The sequence below is a fragment of the Gorilla gorilla genome, chromosome 7 (genome assembly GCF_029281585.2).
Source record: "Gorilla gorilla gorilla isolate KB3781 chromosome 7, NHGRI_mGorGor1-v2.1_pri, whole genome shotgun sequence".
Taxonomy (NCBI): Eukaryota; Metazoa; Chordata; class Mammalia; order Primates; family Hominidae; genus Gorilla; species Gorilla gorilla.
In genome coordinates, this window is record NC_073231.2 from 108,057,180 (window position 1) to 108,075,155 (window position 17,976).

At 42.8% G+C, this 17,976-nt stretch overlaps 1 protein-coding gene across 7 annotated transcripts in view; it reads right to left on the reverse strand.

The window, feature by feature from the left end:
* RRM2B (ribonucleotide reductase regulatory TP53 inducible subunit M2B) overlaps nt 1–17,451 on the reverse strand; it is a 36,220-nt gene extending 18,769 nt beyond the window's left edge. For 2 of the 7 annotated variants that reach the window (XM_063708905.1, XM_063708904.1), the window contains exons 1-4: nt 17,169–17,394; nt 2,604–2,720; nt 1,572–1,705; nt 735–829 (exon numbers count right to left, since the gene is read on the reverse strand). In XM_063708905.1, the coding sequence (XP_063564975.1) occupies nt 735–829; nt 1,572–1,705; nt 2,604–2,720; nt 17,169–17,216 (394 nt within the window). In that variant the 5' untranslated portion in view covers nt 17,217–17,394. Of the gene's footprint in view, nt 1–734; nt 830–1,571; nt 1,706–2,603; nt 2,721–8,818; nt 8,975–16,649; nt 17,054–17,168 lie in introns of those variants that run through there. The other 5 variants (XM_063708903.1, XM_063708901.1, XM_063708902.1 and 2 more) reach the window with 5 other exon arrangements.
* Between the last annotated feature and the right edge of the window lie 525 nt (nt 17,452–17,976).

Consider the following 17,976-nt stretch of genomic DNA (forward strand, 5'->3'; position numbering starts at 1 on the left):
GTTTTGTCCTAGTTGATTACACTAATCTTTAGTTTTTGAGAAACTAGATATTTGTTTCCTGAAAAATGTTAAGATTTCACTTGCTTTAAATTTCTAAAATAGGCCAGGCACAGTGGCTCATGCCTGCAGTCCCAGCACTTTGGGAGGCCAAGGTGGGCGGGTCACCTGAGATCAAGAGTTCAAGACTAGTCTGGCCAACATGGCAAAACCCCCATCTCTATTAAAAAATACAAAAATAAGCTGAGCGTGGTAGCAGGTGCCTGTAATCCCAGCTACTCAGGAGGCTGAGGCAGGGAGAATTGCTTGAACTTGGGAGGCAGCAGTTGCAGGGAGCCAGGATCACGCCACCACACTCCAGCCTAGGTGACAGAGTGAGACTCTGTCTCAAAAAAAAAAAAGAAAAAAAATTCCTAAAATAAACTTAAAAGCCAGGTACAAACTGTGAATTGCTATAATACTCTTGTTATTGCTATGTGACTGACTCCTGTTTAACTGTAATTATGCACTAACATCTTAACTTTTCAACTTCCAACTTATTAACTAGAATAGGTAACAGCTTTATCACCACTTTCTAATTAATTATTAGGAATAATGATTTTGGTAAAGGTGCATTTGAGACATTTGTATTCCTTTTCCATGCTGTAACTTTGATTCGTACTGGATAGTCACACCACATAAAATACTGTCATATCACCTTAGGCAAATCTGATCATACATAAATTAGAGCCACATACCAAAAGTAGATTTTCTATCTGCTATCCATCGCAAGGCCCAATCTGCTTTTTTCTTAACATAGGGCATGGTTTCAATTGCATTAAATAAAAATTCCCTGTAAAAACAAAAGAATGAACAGCAAAGTTATTCACTTGTTTTTCTTTTTTTTTTTTGAGACAGAGTCTCGCTCTGTTGCCCAGGCTGGAGTGCAGTGGCACGATCTCGGCTCATTGCAAGCTCTACCTCCCGGGTTCATGCCATTCTCCTGCCTCAGCCTCCCGAGTAGCTGGGACTACAGGTGCTCGCCACCACGCCTGGCTAGTATTTTTAGTAGAGACGTGGTTTCACTGTGTTAGCCAGGATGGTCTCAATCTCCTGACCTCGTGATCCACCTGCTTCGGCCTCCCAAGGTGCTGGGATTACAGCCATGAGCCACCACGCCTGGCCTCACTTGTTTTTCTTAATTGGATTAAACTTAATCAGAGATAATAATTGTAACTCTATGGTATGCTACCAGATCTGTAGTTTTTATACATTTTTACATGTCCATAGAACAGAAATAAAACTCAAATTATTGGTTTGAATCTGGTCTCATACAAAACCAGCTAAATTTGAGTATTCAGTTTCTAAACAGAAGATGCTACTGAACAGTTCTTAAAGATAAAATATCTAAAGGTTAACTGGTTCTATAACACGTTTTTTTTAAAACCCAATACATTATTAAGCAATAGAAAATATTATGCTCAGAAACTTCCATACTTGAATAATCTTTCCTTAACATTGAGTTTTGGAATAAATTCTGATCTGAACATAACCAAGCCATAAGCAATATTTTGTAAATAAAATCCCAACAATACCTTTTCTTGGGATCTCTGATGTAAGTGTCTATCAGCAAACTGTACATCTCTGAGTGAACATTCTCAATGAGAATTTGAAAGCCATAGAAACAGCGAGCCTCTGGAACCTGCACCTCCTGACTAAAGCGCTCCACCTAAGAAGATAAGGGAAATAGATATATCCAGTTCTATAGGCTCTCATTAAACACTGCAAATCAGAATCTGGACATCAGCATTATCACTTAAAAACTGCCTGTCATGTAACAAACAGGTCAGAAAGACCTTATGGATTATTTTAAGCAGTATCCTAGGCAGTACTGTTTATCCATCAATTCTCCATGGTAAATTATTTGCATAGTATATTCTTTTTTTTTTTTTTTTTTTTTTTGAGATGGAGTCTCGCTCTGTCACCAGGCTGGAGTACAGTGGCGCCATCTTGGCTCACTGCAACCTCTGCCTCCCAGGTTCAAGAAATTCTCCTGCTTCAGCCTCCCAAATAGCTGGGGCTACAGGCATGTGCCAACACGCCCAGATAATTTTTGTATTTTTAGTAGAAATGGGTTTTCACCATGTTGGCCAGGATGGTCTCCATCTCTTGACCTCGTGATCCGCCCACCTCAGCCTCCCAAAGTGCTGGGATTACAGGTATGAGCCACCGTACCCGGCCTATCTTTCTAATTCTTTTTAAAAAGAAATTATGCCTCCTGATCAACCATAATCAAGTTTTAAAATGGGGAGCCAGAACCCAGTGTTCTATTACAGAGCTCCAAAGGTTAAGGTGCAGGTTCTCTATTAAGCTCACTATCTGAGAGTAAAAATCAAACTCATGTTAATGCACTGTAAATGGTTTTGATTTGTATCATTTATGCTTGATTTAATAATAGTTTGCTGGTCAAAGGGTAAGCAATTCATCAGAAAAACATTTAAAGAGTTAAGCTTCATCTAGTTCATTTTTTAGACATCTTGTCTTTGGCCGAATTTAATAATCTTACTGACATTATCATCATTTAACTGCTAAAGGAGAACAAAAGTTAAATCAAGCAAAAATCTTACCAAATTTTCATTTACAATTCCATCACTGGCTGCAAAAAAGGCTAAGATGTGAGAGATGAAGTACTTCTCATCTGCTTTAAGCTTGTTCCAGTGAGGGAGATCCTTTGATAAGTCGACCTGGAATAAAAAGATTTTCAAAAATTTTAATTTGGAGTTAAGTTCTTCTCAAAGTGTTTGGGAAACACTTCTGTTGTTAAGTAGGAATATCCCACTACCAGTAAACTATGGAAAAAGAAAGATGTTAGCATTGCAAAGAAATAAAAAAAAAGTTATGTTAACAAGTGTATTATATTCAGGATTTTTGTTAAATGAGTAGATTACAGCTATTCTTGGTGAGGGGGTGAACAGCTAAACTATGTGAGGCAAAGGAAATATTAATTTGTTACATAATGGGTAACCATTTTATTATATATATATATCTTATAACATCATGTCGTACACCTTAAACATACACAATAAAATTTATCTTTAAAAAATTACGATGGAATCGAATTTTCTGGCTAACTAAGAAGCTGGCCAGGATGTACTTTAAAAATATTCAAATTAACATAATCTAGTGGCACTGGAGCAAAAGAAAGAAGGGCTAACAGGGGAGGCGGGAGAGTAAAAACTAGTCAAGAAGGCACTGAAGTGAATAATGAATCTCAACAGTCACTGCTTTAACATTTTATATAATATTTGCTATGGTGTTAGATAATTAGGCACCTATTAACCAATTGTAGCTGCTACTTTACTGCCAGGTAATCAGTCTACTTTTATATCCAGAAGTAATGCCAGGCAGGTAACAACCTGAGTTTTGTTTCGTTTTGAGATGAAGTCTCGCTCTGTCGCCAGGCTAGAGTGCAGTGGCATGATCTTGGCTCACTGCAACCTTCGCCTCCCAGGTTCAAGCAATCCTCCTGCCTCAGCCTCCCGAGTAGCTGGGACTACAGGCAGGCGCCACCATGCCCAGCTAATTATTTGTATTTTTTAGTAGAGACGGAGTTTCACCATGTTGGCCAGGATGGTCTCAATCTCTTGACCTCATGATCTGTTTGCCTCGGCCTCCCAAAGTGCTGGGATTACAGGCACGAGCCACCACGCCTGGCCTTGTTTTGTTTTTTTAAAGAGATGGGGTCTCACTATGTTGTCCAGGCTGGTCTCAATCTCCTGGCCTCAAGCAATCCTCCTACCTCAGCCTCTCAAAGTGTTGGGATTACAGGTGTGAGCCATCGCAGGTGGCCAACAACCTAGTTTTTTTTTAAAGCAGTTTATACATAGGTATGGCTTCCATTGGGAATGGAAATATTTTTGAAAATGTTCATTAGAATTAGTCTTCGGAATTAAGGGAGGCGTACTTTAGAATTTGGTGAAACCCATAATTTAAAAATTGTTTATTTTTTTAATTTTTGAGATGGGGTTTCACTCTGTCACCCAGTCTGGAGTGCAGTGGCACAATCTCAGCTAACTACAATCTCTGCCTCCTAGGCTCAAGCAATCCTCCCACCTCAGCCTCCAGAGGCACAGGTGGGACCACAGGCACACAAAACCATGCCTGGCTAATTTTTTGTATTTTTGGTAGTGACAGGGTTTTGCCATATTGCCCAGGCTAGTCTTGAACTCCTGAGCTCAAGTGATCTGCCCGCCTCACCCTCCCAAAGTGCTGGGAGTACAGGCCTGAGCCACTGCACCCAGCCAAAAATTGTCTTTAAATGTACCTTCCCTTAGTCAGTTCTGGGGGCTATAACAAATTACCATTGACTGGGTTGCTTAAACAGCATACTTTTATTTTTCTTTTTGAACATTTCTGGAAGCTGAAAGCCCAAGATTAGGATGCCAGCATGGTTGGGTTATTGGTGAAGGCCCTCTTCCTGATTTACAGATGGCCACCTTCTTGCTGTATCCTGACATAGCAGAGAGGGAGAGATCATATCTCTCATGTCTCTTAAGGGCACTAATCCTATTCATAAGGGCTCCACCCACATGACCTAATTACCTCCCAAGGCTCCACCTCCAAATACCATCACACAGCATATGTAGACATCATTTTGATAGGGACAGGAGGCAGGGAAATTCTGGGCAGAAGAAGATGGTCCCCAGCGAGGACTCCACCCTCAATCCTGGAACTGCAGCCCAAAGTGACATGTATTCCTGTTTTCCCACTATAATGTTGCCTTTTCCAAAACCACCCATGGCCCCACTCTCCTACCCTGTGCCCATAAAAACCCCAGGCTCTACCAGCAGAGAAGAGGAGAGGAGAAGAGGAGAAGCAGCTGGATGTCAGAGACTACGGCTGGATGTCTGAGAGAAGCAGCTTAACTTCAGAGGGACAGCTTGACAGCATTCCTTTGGAGAGGATTCAGCCGGGGACGGCCAGACAGACTCCAGGAGAAGATTATTTTTCCACTCCATCCCCTTTCCAGCTCCTCTTCCCGCTGAGAGCCACTTTCATTGGCAATAAAATCCTCTGTATTCACCACCCTTTGATTTGTTCATGTGATCTGATTTTTCCTGGATGCTGAACAAGAGCGTGGGTGCCACAGGTGTGGATGCTAAAGGCTGTCACACTGACCCTCTGCCCTCACTGGTGGAGACCAACTGCCCCATGTGAAAAGGCAGAGGGCCCACTGAGCCGTTAAAACTTAAGCCATCTGCGGACAGCAAAAGCTAAAAGAGAGTTAACTATAACACATTCCTTCTGGGGCTTCAAGGGTTGTGGGTACTCCTCACAGATGCTGCCATGAGGCCCGCACGGAGTTTTGCTCCTGCCGGTGCCCAAAAGAATTCACCCAAGCTCCTGCACCTGCTCACCTGCATGCTCCCTCCCTCAAGGGGCTGAGCGCAATGGGTTCAAGTGAGTGGAGTTTGCCCCTGCCAGCGCCAAAGCAGCCAGCTAGCTCCAGCATGCGCACTCCAGTTCCCACCCGCGAAGGGATCGGAGAAACTATCCTGCTTCAATTTTGTCAGAAAAAATCTTTTAAATATTTTTCATAATTAACTTCATAAACAGTTGAAATATGTAATTGTCTTTGTCTTTTGCCTTTCTTTTATTCACTCTAACAAACCCTCGGCTGGGCACGGTAGCTCACGCCTGTAATCCCAGCACTTTGGGAGGCCAAGGTGAGGGGATCACGAGGTCAAGAGATTGAGACCATCCTGGTCAACATAGTGAAACCCTGTCTCTACTAAAAATACAAAATTAGCTAGGCATGGTGGCCCATGCCTGTAGTCCCAGCTACTTGGGAGGCTGAGGCAGGAGAATGGCATGAACCCAGGAGGCGGAGGTTGCAGTGAGCCAAGATCGTGCCATTGCACTCCAGCCTGGCAACAGAGCGCAACTCTGTCTCAAAAACAAAACAACAACAACAACAAAAAAACCCACAAAGCCTCAAGCCTCAATCTCTTTGACGTTTCCAAAAAGGACTAATGTCCCAGTCTTTTAATCACGTGCTATTTTCCAAATCCTTTTTCCCACTAATTTATTCTTTAAGTGTTTGCTGAGCACTTACTGCATACCTGACACCGTGCTAAGCACTGGGGATACAACGGAGCAGGGTGGAGGAAATATTTGTCTTCATCTTTTAAAATATGCAACCTAAAAATCAAGTTCTGTTCTATTAAAAGCTCAACTCAGGTTTAACTGAAGGACATCTTCTTCATTCATATATATTATAACCCCTCAGGTTTTTTTTTTGGAGACGGTCTCACTCTGTTGCCCAGGCTGAAATACAGTGGCATGATCTTGGCTCACTGCAGCCTCTGCTACCTGGGCTCAAGCGATTCTCCTGCCTCAACCTCCTGAGTAGCTGGGATTACAGGCACCTGCTGCCACGCCTGGCTGATTTTTGTATTTTTAGTAGAGACAGGGTTTTACCATGTTGTCCAGGTTGGTCTCAAACTCCTGACCTCAAGTGATCTGCCCACCTTAGCCTCCCAAAGTGCTTGGATTACAGGTGTGAGCCACCATGCTCGACCTCTTATATATTATATATTTGATATTAAATGTTAATATTGTAAGATGCTTCCTCTTAAATATTAAAATTATTTCTTTGAACACTCAAAGGTCTTGTAAATTTTATTTACACTACATTGGAAATATTCCCTTCCTGCCTAGCTTTTTCTTATTTGAGCAAATTCTCAATTTCATCATTTAAATACTGATTCCAAACTAGACAATTATCATAATTGCCTGAGTGGCTTTAAAGAAGAAAGTCCCAAACCCCAGACTTTTGTCTTTTGATCAGGGTTTCTGTTGATCAGCCATATTTAAGAATTAAGCTCAACCACTTAAGCTGACTAAATGGTAACTTACATAATTTGTAAATGAAAAATATGTGGAACTAAAAATGTGTTTGATTTATCTTCAAAATATGTATTTGAATCGTCCTATAATTAGCTACAGAACACGTACCAACCTGTAGATTTCAGTTTTTAAAAATTAGTGTTGCTTTGTTACAGGTCATATATTACCTTTGCTAAAAGATGCAAGTTAATTTCCAAATGAATTTCAAGAATCCTAAGAATCCTAAGTACCTTTTTAACATAATGAACGAAAAAGCCACCTGTGTATTCCACTCGTTCTCTGAACCATATCTAACAAAAAAACTTTCTAAAAACCACAGACAGTTAGGGACAGTCAGGTGTGTCGAGCATTATGACCACGTATGAAAATATTGGGTGTTTGTTTTCGTGTGGTTTGGTTTTTTGCTCTATATGTCAACTATAATATAACAAAGATGTTGACAATATAACACTACAATATAACAAAGATGGGTAAGTGGGTAAAATTAGTGTAATAGAAGCTTCAAACACTGGTGCCTTCTGATTTCTAGGTTAAATTTTCCCCCTTCTGTGCATAAAATAATAGTTTACATTTATTTAGTGCCTACTAAGTGTCAACTACCATTTTAAACATCTCATAAATCCTCATAACAACACAAATAGCCAAGTACAATTAGCCTAATTTACTGATGAGGATACACAGAGAGGTTATGTAACTCTCCCAGTTCCATAGCTAGTAAGTAGTGGCACAGGATTTGTACCTAGGCAGTCTGACCCCATAGCCTGCATTCTTAACAGCATGTGTTTAACATTTATAGAATTAATTTCTTGAAAAATCGATTCAAATCTATCTATCCAAATAGATACATCTATCTATAGAGATACATATACAAACATATACAGAACAAGAGTGCTGTACAGGTATCACCCATCATATTTAAAGATCAAGACAATAACTATTTGTTCAGTTAGACTACAGGGCAATCATTTTCATGACCACTGTCCTTACCAACCAGCAAATATTTTCTAGTTTGCTGTGTTCAACTGATCTCCCAGGTGGAATTAACAAAAAGCTTTCTACAGCTGATCTGTTAGTGGCAACTCTGTCACATTTGATGTAGCTGAGGGCAGGGCCAAATTGGGAGCAGCACTGTGAGTTCCACCTGGCTGACTTGGGAGTGAGTCCACAGCCTAGAGGATCAAACTCTTCATGCAGAGGCTCATTTTGTACAATCAGATAAATCTCTCAATTGAAAGCAGAGTTGCTACAGCTTTCACTCATTTTTTGACTACAGCTGCAATTTTACTTATTCTGCTGACCTTATAAGACTAGTCAGACAAGTCTTACTTGGCCATATCAAACTAAAAGTCTGTTTAAAAATAGAAAATGTTGGCTGAGCGTGATGGCTCATGCCTGTAATCCCAGCACTTTGGGAGGCTGAGCCAGGTGGATCACAAGGTCAGGAGTTTGAGACCAGCCTGGCCAATGTGGTGAAACCCCATCTCTACTAAAAATACAAAAATTAGCTGGGCGTGGTGGCTGGCGCCTGTAATCCCAACTACTCAGGAAGCTGAGGCAGGAGAATCGCTTGAACCCGGGAGGTGGAGTTTGCAGTGAGCTGAGATCGCGCCACTGCACTCTAGCCTGGGTGACAGAGTGAGACTCTGTCTCAAAAAAAAAAAAAAAAAAGAAAGAAAAAGAAAAAAATGTTCTAATATATTGGAAATAAAAATCTGGCAGAATTAGATGCCATTGTTGCAGCAGAAAACTTGTTTATAGATAGTAATCTAAACTAAAACATTGAGAACATCATATTTAGTCTCAGTAATTCCAAAACTTATCTTCTACAACTGATCTTCTTCAATGTATAAGTTAAAGTTTTTCAATATCCTGTAAAACAAGAAAGAACACTGCACTATAGGATATGAATGCTCTTGGAGGCAATGCCACGTACCTCTTCTGCTGTCCAGAAGGAAGCCTGTGCCTGTTTATACATTTTCCAAATATCAGGGTACTGGATTGGAAAGATGACAAACCGGCGAGAACTCTTTCTTAGGAGTGGCTCTTCATTTGACTTTATTTCATTTTCGTTGGTGTCTGAAGATGATCTCTTTGAAAAATAAAGTGCAAACACGCCTTTTATATAGACATTTCTTCTTTATTCATACCTAAACATACATCTAAGGAAGTCAGGGAGACGGCATTGGTTTGAGAGCCTGTCTGCCTGGGTTGAATCCTTACTGTTACCTGGTAGCTGACTAATATTGTTAGGAAGTGCGTGTGTGACCATAGAAAGCTGCTTAACTTCTCTAACCCTCAGTCTCCTCAGCTGTAAAATAATTCCTGCCTCATAGGTTTATTCTGATGATTAAAAGTGCTTTAAACAAAGCCTGGTATATAGTAAGCACTCAAAAATTATTGTAATTATTGCTAGTTTGAGGATAAGTACAAAGCTAGACCCATAAATGTCATCATGATGGGCAAATTTCTAAGTTTGTGAACAAAATGTCCCTTTAGAGCCTCTCTGATACAGATTGCTGGAATGAATAAGCTACTGGTATAAGCTACTTTAATGTTTTTTCTTTCTACTCTTCACTGAAATACTATAATACTTATCTGAAAACTCATTACCTACAACTTAACCTTTGTTCATCTTAGCCTTCTGATACTCCAATTTGTTACTGCTATTTACATTCTAACATTACTGCATATGATCTCACTGTGGCCTGTCTCAAAGCTTTGTGAATAAAGTGAGAAACACATACCTGTATTCACACTGCTTCAAAACATGATGGCACTCTAAGAGCAAACGGTGCCATACATATATTTTTAAAATAGCGGGAACATCAGAAGAGAATCAGAAGAGTCGCACACGTGTGAGAATGAGTATAAACAAAGGACATACAAATAAGCTAAACGTGTATAAACCAGGATTAGAACACATACAACTTCTAGACTCCTACCCAAAACTGTCTCTCTCTCTACTGTGACAGGCCCGTTATGTTCCTTACTCCAGCGTCCACCCATTGTCACCTCGCCAAAGCAACTGTTATAGCAGAGGAGGCTAAGGCTTAGCAAGAAGAAAGCCCAAAATACAAGCATAAGGCTATGCAAATACAGGGGGGCTTGCGTGCTTTATACCTACTGCCACCACAGTACAGATGGTCTTGATTTTAACTACTTGTTTAAAGGTATGGGCCTCCTCAGATACAGCACTTGAGCCCTGGAGAAGAGGAACCAATTTTTATTTGTTGTGATGTTCCCAGAGCTTAGTATCGTGTCAAGCATGTTAGCTAAGTAAATGGGCTGCTAATTTCTCTTCTTCCTGTACTCAGATTTCTAGGTACCTTTAGAAAATTTTAATTTAACATAGGACCACAATACATCAGTGAGACAACCCAATAACTATTAAAATCAATCACATTTTCCCCTCTTCACATCACCCCAAAGGTCTGGGTTAGGTTCCAGATATAAGTACATAGCTCACTGCAATTTAATTCCCTGTTAATTGTCTCTAGTTTCCTGTGCTTCTTGAAAGTAAAATCCATTTTCACCCTTGTAGAATCCCTTGTGCTTAGCACAGTACCTGGCACTTAGTTGGTACTCATTCCACAAATATTTGAGCAATTTTTTTTAAGACTGGGTCTTGCTCCATCATCCAGGCTAGACTGCATAGATCAGAGTGGTGTGATCATAGATCACTGCAGTCTCAAACTCCTGTGCTCAAGCAATCCTCCTGTCTCAGCCTCCCAAGTAGCTAGGACTATGTGCACATGTCACCACACCTGGATAATTTTTTAATTTTTTGTAGAGATGGGGGTCATGCTATGCTGCCCCGGCTGGTCTCAAACTCCTGGCCTTTACTATTTTTGTTACTGAAATTTGGGATATACTCAAAGTATGAAAGTTGGGAACTTCTATACTTTTGTTACTGGAAGTTGGGAAGGACATCACAAGTAGTCACTCTTCAGCACCAAATGCCCTGACGATGAATGAAGTTTTTAAATGATGATAAATAACTGACCTGCTGAAGACTAGTACCTTTAAGTTAGAATGAAAGTCACATTTGTATACACATTCTCCTGTTCTATCCTGATAACCTGTAGACTATTAAGAGGAGTAGCTGGATTAGGAGTGTATTACGAGGGATTTTGCAATGTGAAGAGAAGGAGGTTAACCAACATCAAACTTTGAGCTGGGCTAGAGATGACATATTATTTCATAATGCTTAGAAACGTGCACAAACATACATTTGAATACAATTTCAGAAAGTTCATGCATCTTGAAACTCTAGGCTCTCCAGAGTACCCTCTGTGGACCTAATCTAAGAACCCATATTTTAGAAGAAAAAAAAATGTGAAAAAAGATATGATGGGCAGGGCGCAGTGGCTCACGCCTGTAATCCCAGCACTTTGGGAGGCCGAGGCGGGCGGATCATAAGGTCAAGAGATCGAGACCATCCTGGCCAACATGGTGAAACCCTGTCACTACTAAAAATACAAAAATTAGCTGGGTGTGGTGGCGCGTACCTGTAGTCCCAGCTACTCGGGAGGCTAAGGCAGGAGAATCACTTGAACCTGGAAGGCAGAGATTGCAGTGAGCTGAGATGACGCCACTGCACTCAGGCCTGGTGACAGAGCAAGACTCCAACTCAAAAAAAAAAAAAAAAAAAAAGATATGATGCTATGCGACATTTTTGAAGAACTAGAAGTAATTTTCTAAGTCTGGACTTGATGGTGGTGGGGGACAATGGGAAGAGATGAAACCTAAAAGGCAGCAGAGAACACTTCCCAGGGAACTCTGTGATCCCCCTAATGTCACAAACACCAGGAGAAAATTTCACTTTTAAACGTTTTTATCCTATTAAAATAGTAATAAAAATAACCAAAACAAATGTTTTATACTGTACAGCAAGGAAATCAGCAAATCATCAATGCATAAACTTGTGTTTCCAGATTATCTTTCTTTTTTCTTGGATGACCTCAGATGAAAGTTTCTCTTGGTATCTCTGCTTAACTGAAGAATACCATGACAGTGAAAAATAGGCAGTTAAAAAATAAAAATAAAAAAGCCTGTAACCATTTGTATGGATTTTTCGGAGTTGAACCAAGCTTTTTATTTTTTTTTCCAAAACCAAACAAAATTGAAAAAACAATATGTATAGTGACAATAATACAGTAGAGGCCTTATTATGCAAAGTGCTCCAAACAGGTAGTTGAAAATTGGCTAAAGGTAGGAATCATAAGAAAATGGTATATTCCTTAAACTATGTGACTTAAACACATAATTTTTTTTTGGGACAGTCTCACTCTGTTACCCAGGCTAGAGTGCAATGGCATGATCTCGGCTCACTGTAACCTCCGCCTCCCAGTTCAAGCAATTCTCCTGCCTCAGCCTCCTGAGCAGCTGGGATTACAGGCGCACGCCACCATGCCCAGCTAACTATGGCATTTTTAGTAGAGATGGGGTTTCACCATGTTGGCCAGGCTGGTCTCGAACTCCTGACGTCAGGTGATTTGCCCGCCTCAGGCTCCCAAAGTGCTGGGATTACAGATGTGAGCCACCACGCCCAGCCTAAACACATACATTTATGTTTATTTTTACTAATCTTCTGCCATAAGGTCAAAGTTTTTTGTTTTTTTAAACTTGGCTCACTGACTGAAGCCCCAAATGTTTTGAATATTCCACACCATAATGTATCACCTACACTTTCTAGCTTTACATTTTTTCTTTTTTCAGAGACAGGGTTTTGCTCTTTCACCCAGACTGGAGTGTAGTGGTATGATCATAGCTCACTGCAGCCTCAAATTCCTGGGCTCTACTTCCTGCCTCAGCCTCCAGAGTAGCTGGGACTACAGACACATGACACCATGCCTAGTTAATTTTTGTAGAGATAGGGTCTCGTAGGTTGCCTAGGCTGGTCTCGAACTCATGGCCTCAAGTGATCCTCCTGCTGCAGCCTCCCAAAGTGGTGGGAGTATAGGCATGAGCCACCTCGCCCAGCCTCTAGTGCGAACAGAAATATATCGCCGGCTGGATGCGGTGGCTGGCCAGGTGTGGTGGCTCATGCCTGTAATCCCAGCATTTCGGAAGGCTGAGGTAGGCGGGCGGATCACTTGAGGTCAGGAGTCCGAGACCAGCCTGGCCAACATGGTGAAACCCCATCTTTACTGAAATTTAGCCGGGCGTGCTGGCGCATGCTTGTAATTCCAGCTACTTGGGAGGCTGAGGTGGGAGGACTGCTTGAACCCAGGAGGCAGAGGTTGCAATGAACCAAGATCACTGCACTCCAGCCTGGGCAACAGAGCAAGACTCCATCTCAAAAAACAAAACAAAACAAAAATATATGGGTGCATGAGAGAGCAGCCTACTAGCCATAGAAATTTCAAAGCTCATGGGTATCTATGTTTTTACAGGGTTAATAAAAGAGCAAAATTGGTTAGTAGTAATCTGATTTTTAAAAAATTTTGGAGCAGGTCAAAGTGGTCTGCTTTGATATAAAACACTTCGGCATCTAATAACTCTAACATGTATGCTATTGGGAGCCACTGAAGGTTTTTAATCAGGCAAATAATATAATCAGATATATGTTTTAAGATCGCTTTTGTAGAAACATTGCTAGATTAGAAGAGAAATTAGAGGCAGAAAGAACAATGGAAAGATTATTGTACTACCCATCTCTTGCCTGAACTGGAAACACACAAAAAAACTGATTTAAGTGATATTCAGAAGTAGAATGAATTATTCTTCCTAAAAATTTGAATTTGGGACAAGGGGCAAGAACAGTTAAAGATGCCCTTGATGTTTCCAGCTCCAGTAACTGGGTGATAACAAGATCTAAAAGGCACACACAAGGTGCTCAGTACCTGGAGAATAAATGAATAAATCAGACAAAAATTTTGCTTCTCACATTAGATGTTTAACAGAAGTTTAATTTAACTCCTCCCACCAAGCCAGGCGACAACAACAAAGTTACAAACACAATATCCTCACAAAGTCAACTAGGTCGTTAGAAAAGATAATGAATTCAGGCCCGGCGTGGTGCCTCACGCCTGTAATCCCAGCACTTTCGGAGGCTGAGGTGGGAGGATCACGAGGTCAAGAGATTGAGACCATCCTGGCCAACACGGTGAAACCCCGTCTCTACTAAAAATACAAAAATTAGCCGGGCGTGGTGGCGTACGCCTGTAATCCCAGCTACTCAGGAGGCTGAGGCAGGAGAATCACTTGAACCCAAGAGGCAGAGGTTGCAGTGAGCCGAGATTGTGCCACTGTATGTACTCCAGCCTGGTGACAGAGTGAGACTCCGTCTCAAAAAAAAAGAATAGAAAAGATAATGAATTCAGTTTCAAGATGTCCAGTAAGCAGTTAAAAATATAACACTGCAGAACACGAGTGATGGAGATCCCATTAGTGGTTGCCAAGGGAATGGATGTGATTATCCAGAGAGAACATATAGAGCAGCAAGACAACTGAGGATACAGTCTTAGAGAATGCTGATATTTAAACGGCAGATGAAAGAAGAGAAGCCAGCTGAGATTAAAACAGACTGAAATGGATGCAGGACAAGGAAAAGCAAAAGTAGGAATGATGTGATTTGGCTAAAGCAAAGGATCTAGACTCTTAAGATAAATCAGACTAAGAGGTTAGGAATTAATTTTGTGGCCAAAGATCTTCAAACATCGGAGGTCTAGAAGGCTCATACTCCAATTCTCCCCATTTGCCCCCAACCCCAGGTGCTGGCGTTCATTGCACGGTACAGTTTGAAAATCTGTACCCCACAGATTTGGGGGTACAAATAGTCATGGAGAATTTCTGAATGGGAATTAACATGAATAGAGGTGGCAATTAGGAAGACTAATCAGAAAACCACGTACAGGATTAATTGATAAAAAACTAGATTTTGCAAGCAACTAAGGAACCAATTTCAAAGATGGAAATGAGGACTTGAATTAAGATGTGGCAGTTAGCATGAAAAAAGCAGCTTCAACAAGACTTCACCAGCCTGAGGTGTTGGCCAGGCTTTTTGGTAGGAATTGAGACCCTTTTGGGAGTTTTTTGGGGGGCACAGGGTCAGTGACACTGAGGCACTCGTCTAATGAAGGATTAACTTGGCAATGGTAATTAGGATTGAATGGCAGGTAAGATAGGAGATAGAAAAACAACAAAATTATTATAGCTGCACAGGTGTAAAGTGATGAGAATTTGAAATAAAGTTTAGCAGTAGGCATTCCTTAGTGACATTCTACTGTCTTTTCCAGAATGGTACTTCCAGTTTCTGACTGACTCAATTTCTGGTCACCCAGTTGGAAGACGTGCCTGGGCATGTCAGGACAACAATTTAGGTCAAGATTCCCCAGCAAGCACTTACGATGCCCCAATCTAGGCTGGCATCATACCAGGCTCTTACCTCCTATCCAGCCCCAATTCCACCACTTCCGTTTCTTTGCCTTTATGTCTCTTCTACTTCTGTAAAATAGCTGCATGTTGTCATAGTCATACACTACTTGTAAGTATTATTTTCATTTCCATTCCCACAAAATCTGACAGAACCAATGGGATACCCGCCCAGATGCAAGAACTTGGTTTTAAATTTAGCTCCACTACTGAGTCCTGGGCATGCCATTTAATGTTTTCTGGCCTAAACTTTACCTTGACAATAGACTATGAATTAGATTAGCAATAGTTAACTCTGAGAAATTGACAAAAACTATGGATCCCTTTCTCAGAAGATTCACATCTGCACATACAAAATCTACATATCACTTCAGGAGATTTATAAAGCCCCTTCTAGTCTATCTATGGACCCTTTAAGACAGTGGGGGGTTTTTTGTTTTTGTTTTAATATGTGTACCAGGATCACCTGAAGTACTTGTTAAAAATGCAGATCTCAAGAGATTTTGATTCACTATGTTTGGGGTGTCGGTCCAGCAATTTACATTTTTTACAAAATACTCCAAGTGACTCTGATGCAGGTCTCCTATTATGCACTCCGGCATCTAGAAAAACAAAGTGCTTCAGGCAACCCAGCATCTCAAGTTAAAAGCTTTTGGACCACTAAAATTCATTCTGAATCTAAAATTCTGTCTGTCCTTGCGGGTCTGTATCATTGAGATAGGAGTAATAAATAAAATTTAATATCCAGGTGTTAAGCCTGAATCACTGCTGGTGCCATTAGCATAAACAGCAGTCTGAATTTTCCCCTTTGAGTAGGGAAGTTGGTACTAAACGCATTTGTTTCAAAACAGGAAGAAAAAGCTTGAGGGATATTTACAGTTAGTTACTAAATGCTTACAAAAATCAAGTTAAATAAAATAAAATCTCAAACCTGGAATCTACAACTTTCTAAAGAAATGTAGGGCCAAGCATGAATCTCTTGGGGTGGAAACGTTTGTTTCCCCCAAATCTTCACAGTATTAAATCAAAGATACCACAGCAACAGGTTCCAGTAGTACAAAAAGCATTTCTCTTGTCCACAAACGGCTTAGAAGTATTTGCAAAATGACAGTGTTTGAAAATTATACAGCAACAGTTTAAACTACCATACAATCCTACAGTCTAACAAATTCTGGTTTATTTATTTTAGGCACTTTTATCAGCATAAGATCTGTGGAGAGGATGAACAACTTGGGCTTATTAAGCACCTACAACTTTCGTAGCACTTTGCATAAAGCATTTTACTTAATTCTCTGTGAAGTATCACTTCCATTGTACAAAGGAAGAAAGTGACACCCCGAAGATTCAGTTAGTTAAGGAGACGGGCCTGAGCAAAACTGGCCTCCTACCCTGATTTTTTCACTGGGAGGAGGTCATGAGGATTTCGTGTCCCCTTCTACCTGTCATCTTCACCCCAGCCACCTGTGTCAATTTCCACACGCGTTCTCCAACTCCTTGTCACCATCCCAAATGGTATGCACCTCTCCAGCAGAGCCGCCACAGTCCTCTTTCCTTGCCTCGGTTTCCCTGGCCAGGGCTCCAAAACACGGAAGGAGGGTGGGAGAGCGTGAGGCGGATAAACGCAGGGGTAAGTCTCACCCCGGCCTGAGGCCTCCAAGCGTCGTCCTTGGCTGGCCCCGGGGCAGAGCAGCGGAGCGGGACGCAAACCCAAAGTCAGCTCCTTCCTCCGCCCTCCCCGGGGAGGGCCTCCCCGGCGCTCGCAACGACGAAGCCAGGCTGCGGCGAGGGCGGGCGGACAGGCCTGTCCTGACCGCGGCGAATAACATTTCCTACAGCGGTCCTGCAACTTGCAATCTAACGGGCTGGCGTGACTGCGGGGAGGGGGAAGACGCGACAGCAACATTTACCTCATCCTGATCCAGCCCGGCCGCTTCCGGCCTTTCCGGGTCGCCCATCGCGCAGACTCCGCCGAAGCTACGGGCGCTGAGGGAACTGAGCTCCTCAGGCCACCTCCAACTACGACAGCACCCAGGTGGTCCGCTGGTCCGCTGGGTCCGCCCCGCCCCCAGCTCTAGGGACTCGGCCGGCCCCGCCCCGCCGCGCCGGTCCTGCTTTCTCGCCTGTCCATTGAGTGACTCTCCCTGCGCCGGCCCGGCCCCGCCTCCCCCGCCTCGGGGCTCCGCCTAACCTCGGCCAGCCCCGCCTCCCCGCCTGCGGCCTAAGGGATCCTCCCCGCCTCGGGCTGCCCTGCCTCCCAGCCTGTGGCCTAAGGGATTCTCCCTGTCTCGGCAAGCCCCGCCTGCCTTGGGGCTCCGCCTACCTCTGCCAGCCACGCCTCCCCTGCCTCGGGGCTCCGCCTACCCCGGCCAGCACCACTTCCCCGCCTGCGGCCTAAGGAAATCTCCCTGCCTCCGCTGGCCCCGCCTTACTCTGTTGCACCGCCCAGTCGCCCGGCTTTCCACTGAGGGACTCCCCTGCTCTGGACTGCTTAGCCTACTCCAGCTGGCCCCACCTCACCGCATCGGCCCCGCCTCCTCCGCTCGCCGACTCCGGGCGCCCACTCTTGAGGAGCTATCCCAGAGTCCGCGCGGCCTCGCCTTCCCGGCCCGCTCCCCACCCCGCCCCGTCCCACCTCGCCTCGCCCTCCCCGGGCTCTAGCCACTTGATGCGGCAGGTGTCCTGCAGGCCTGCTCGAGATTCCCGAGCTCGCCCTCG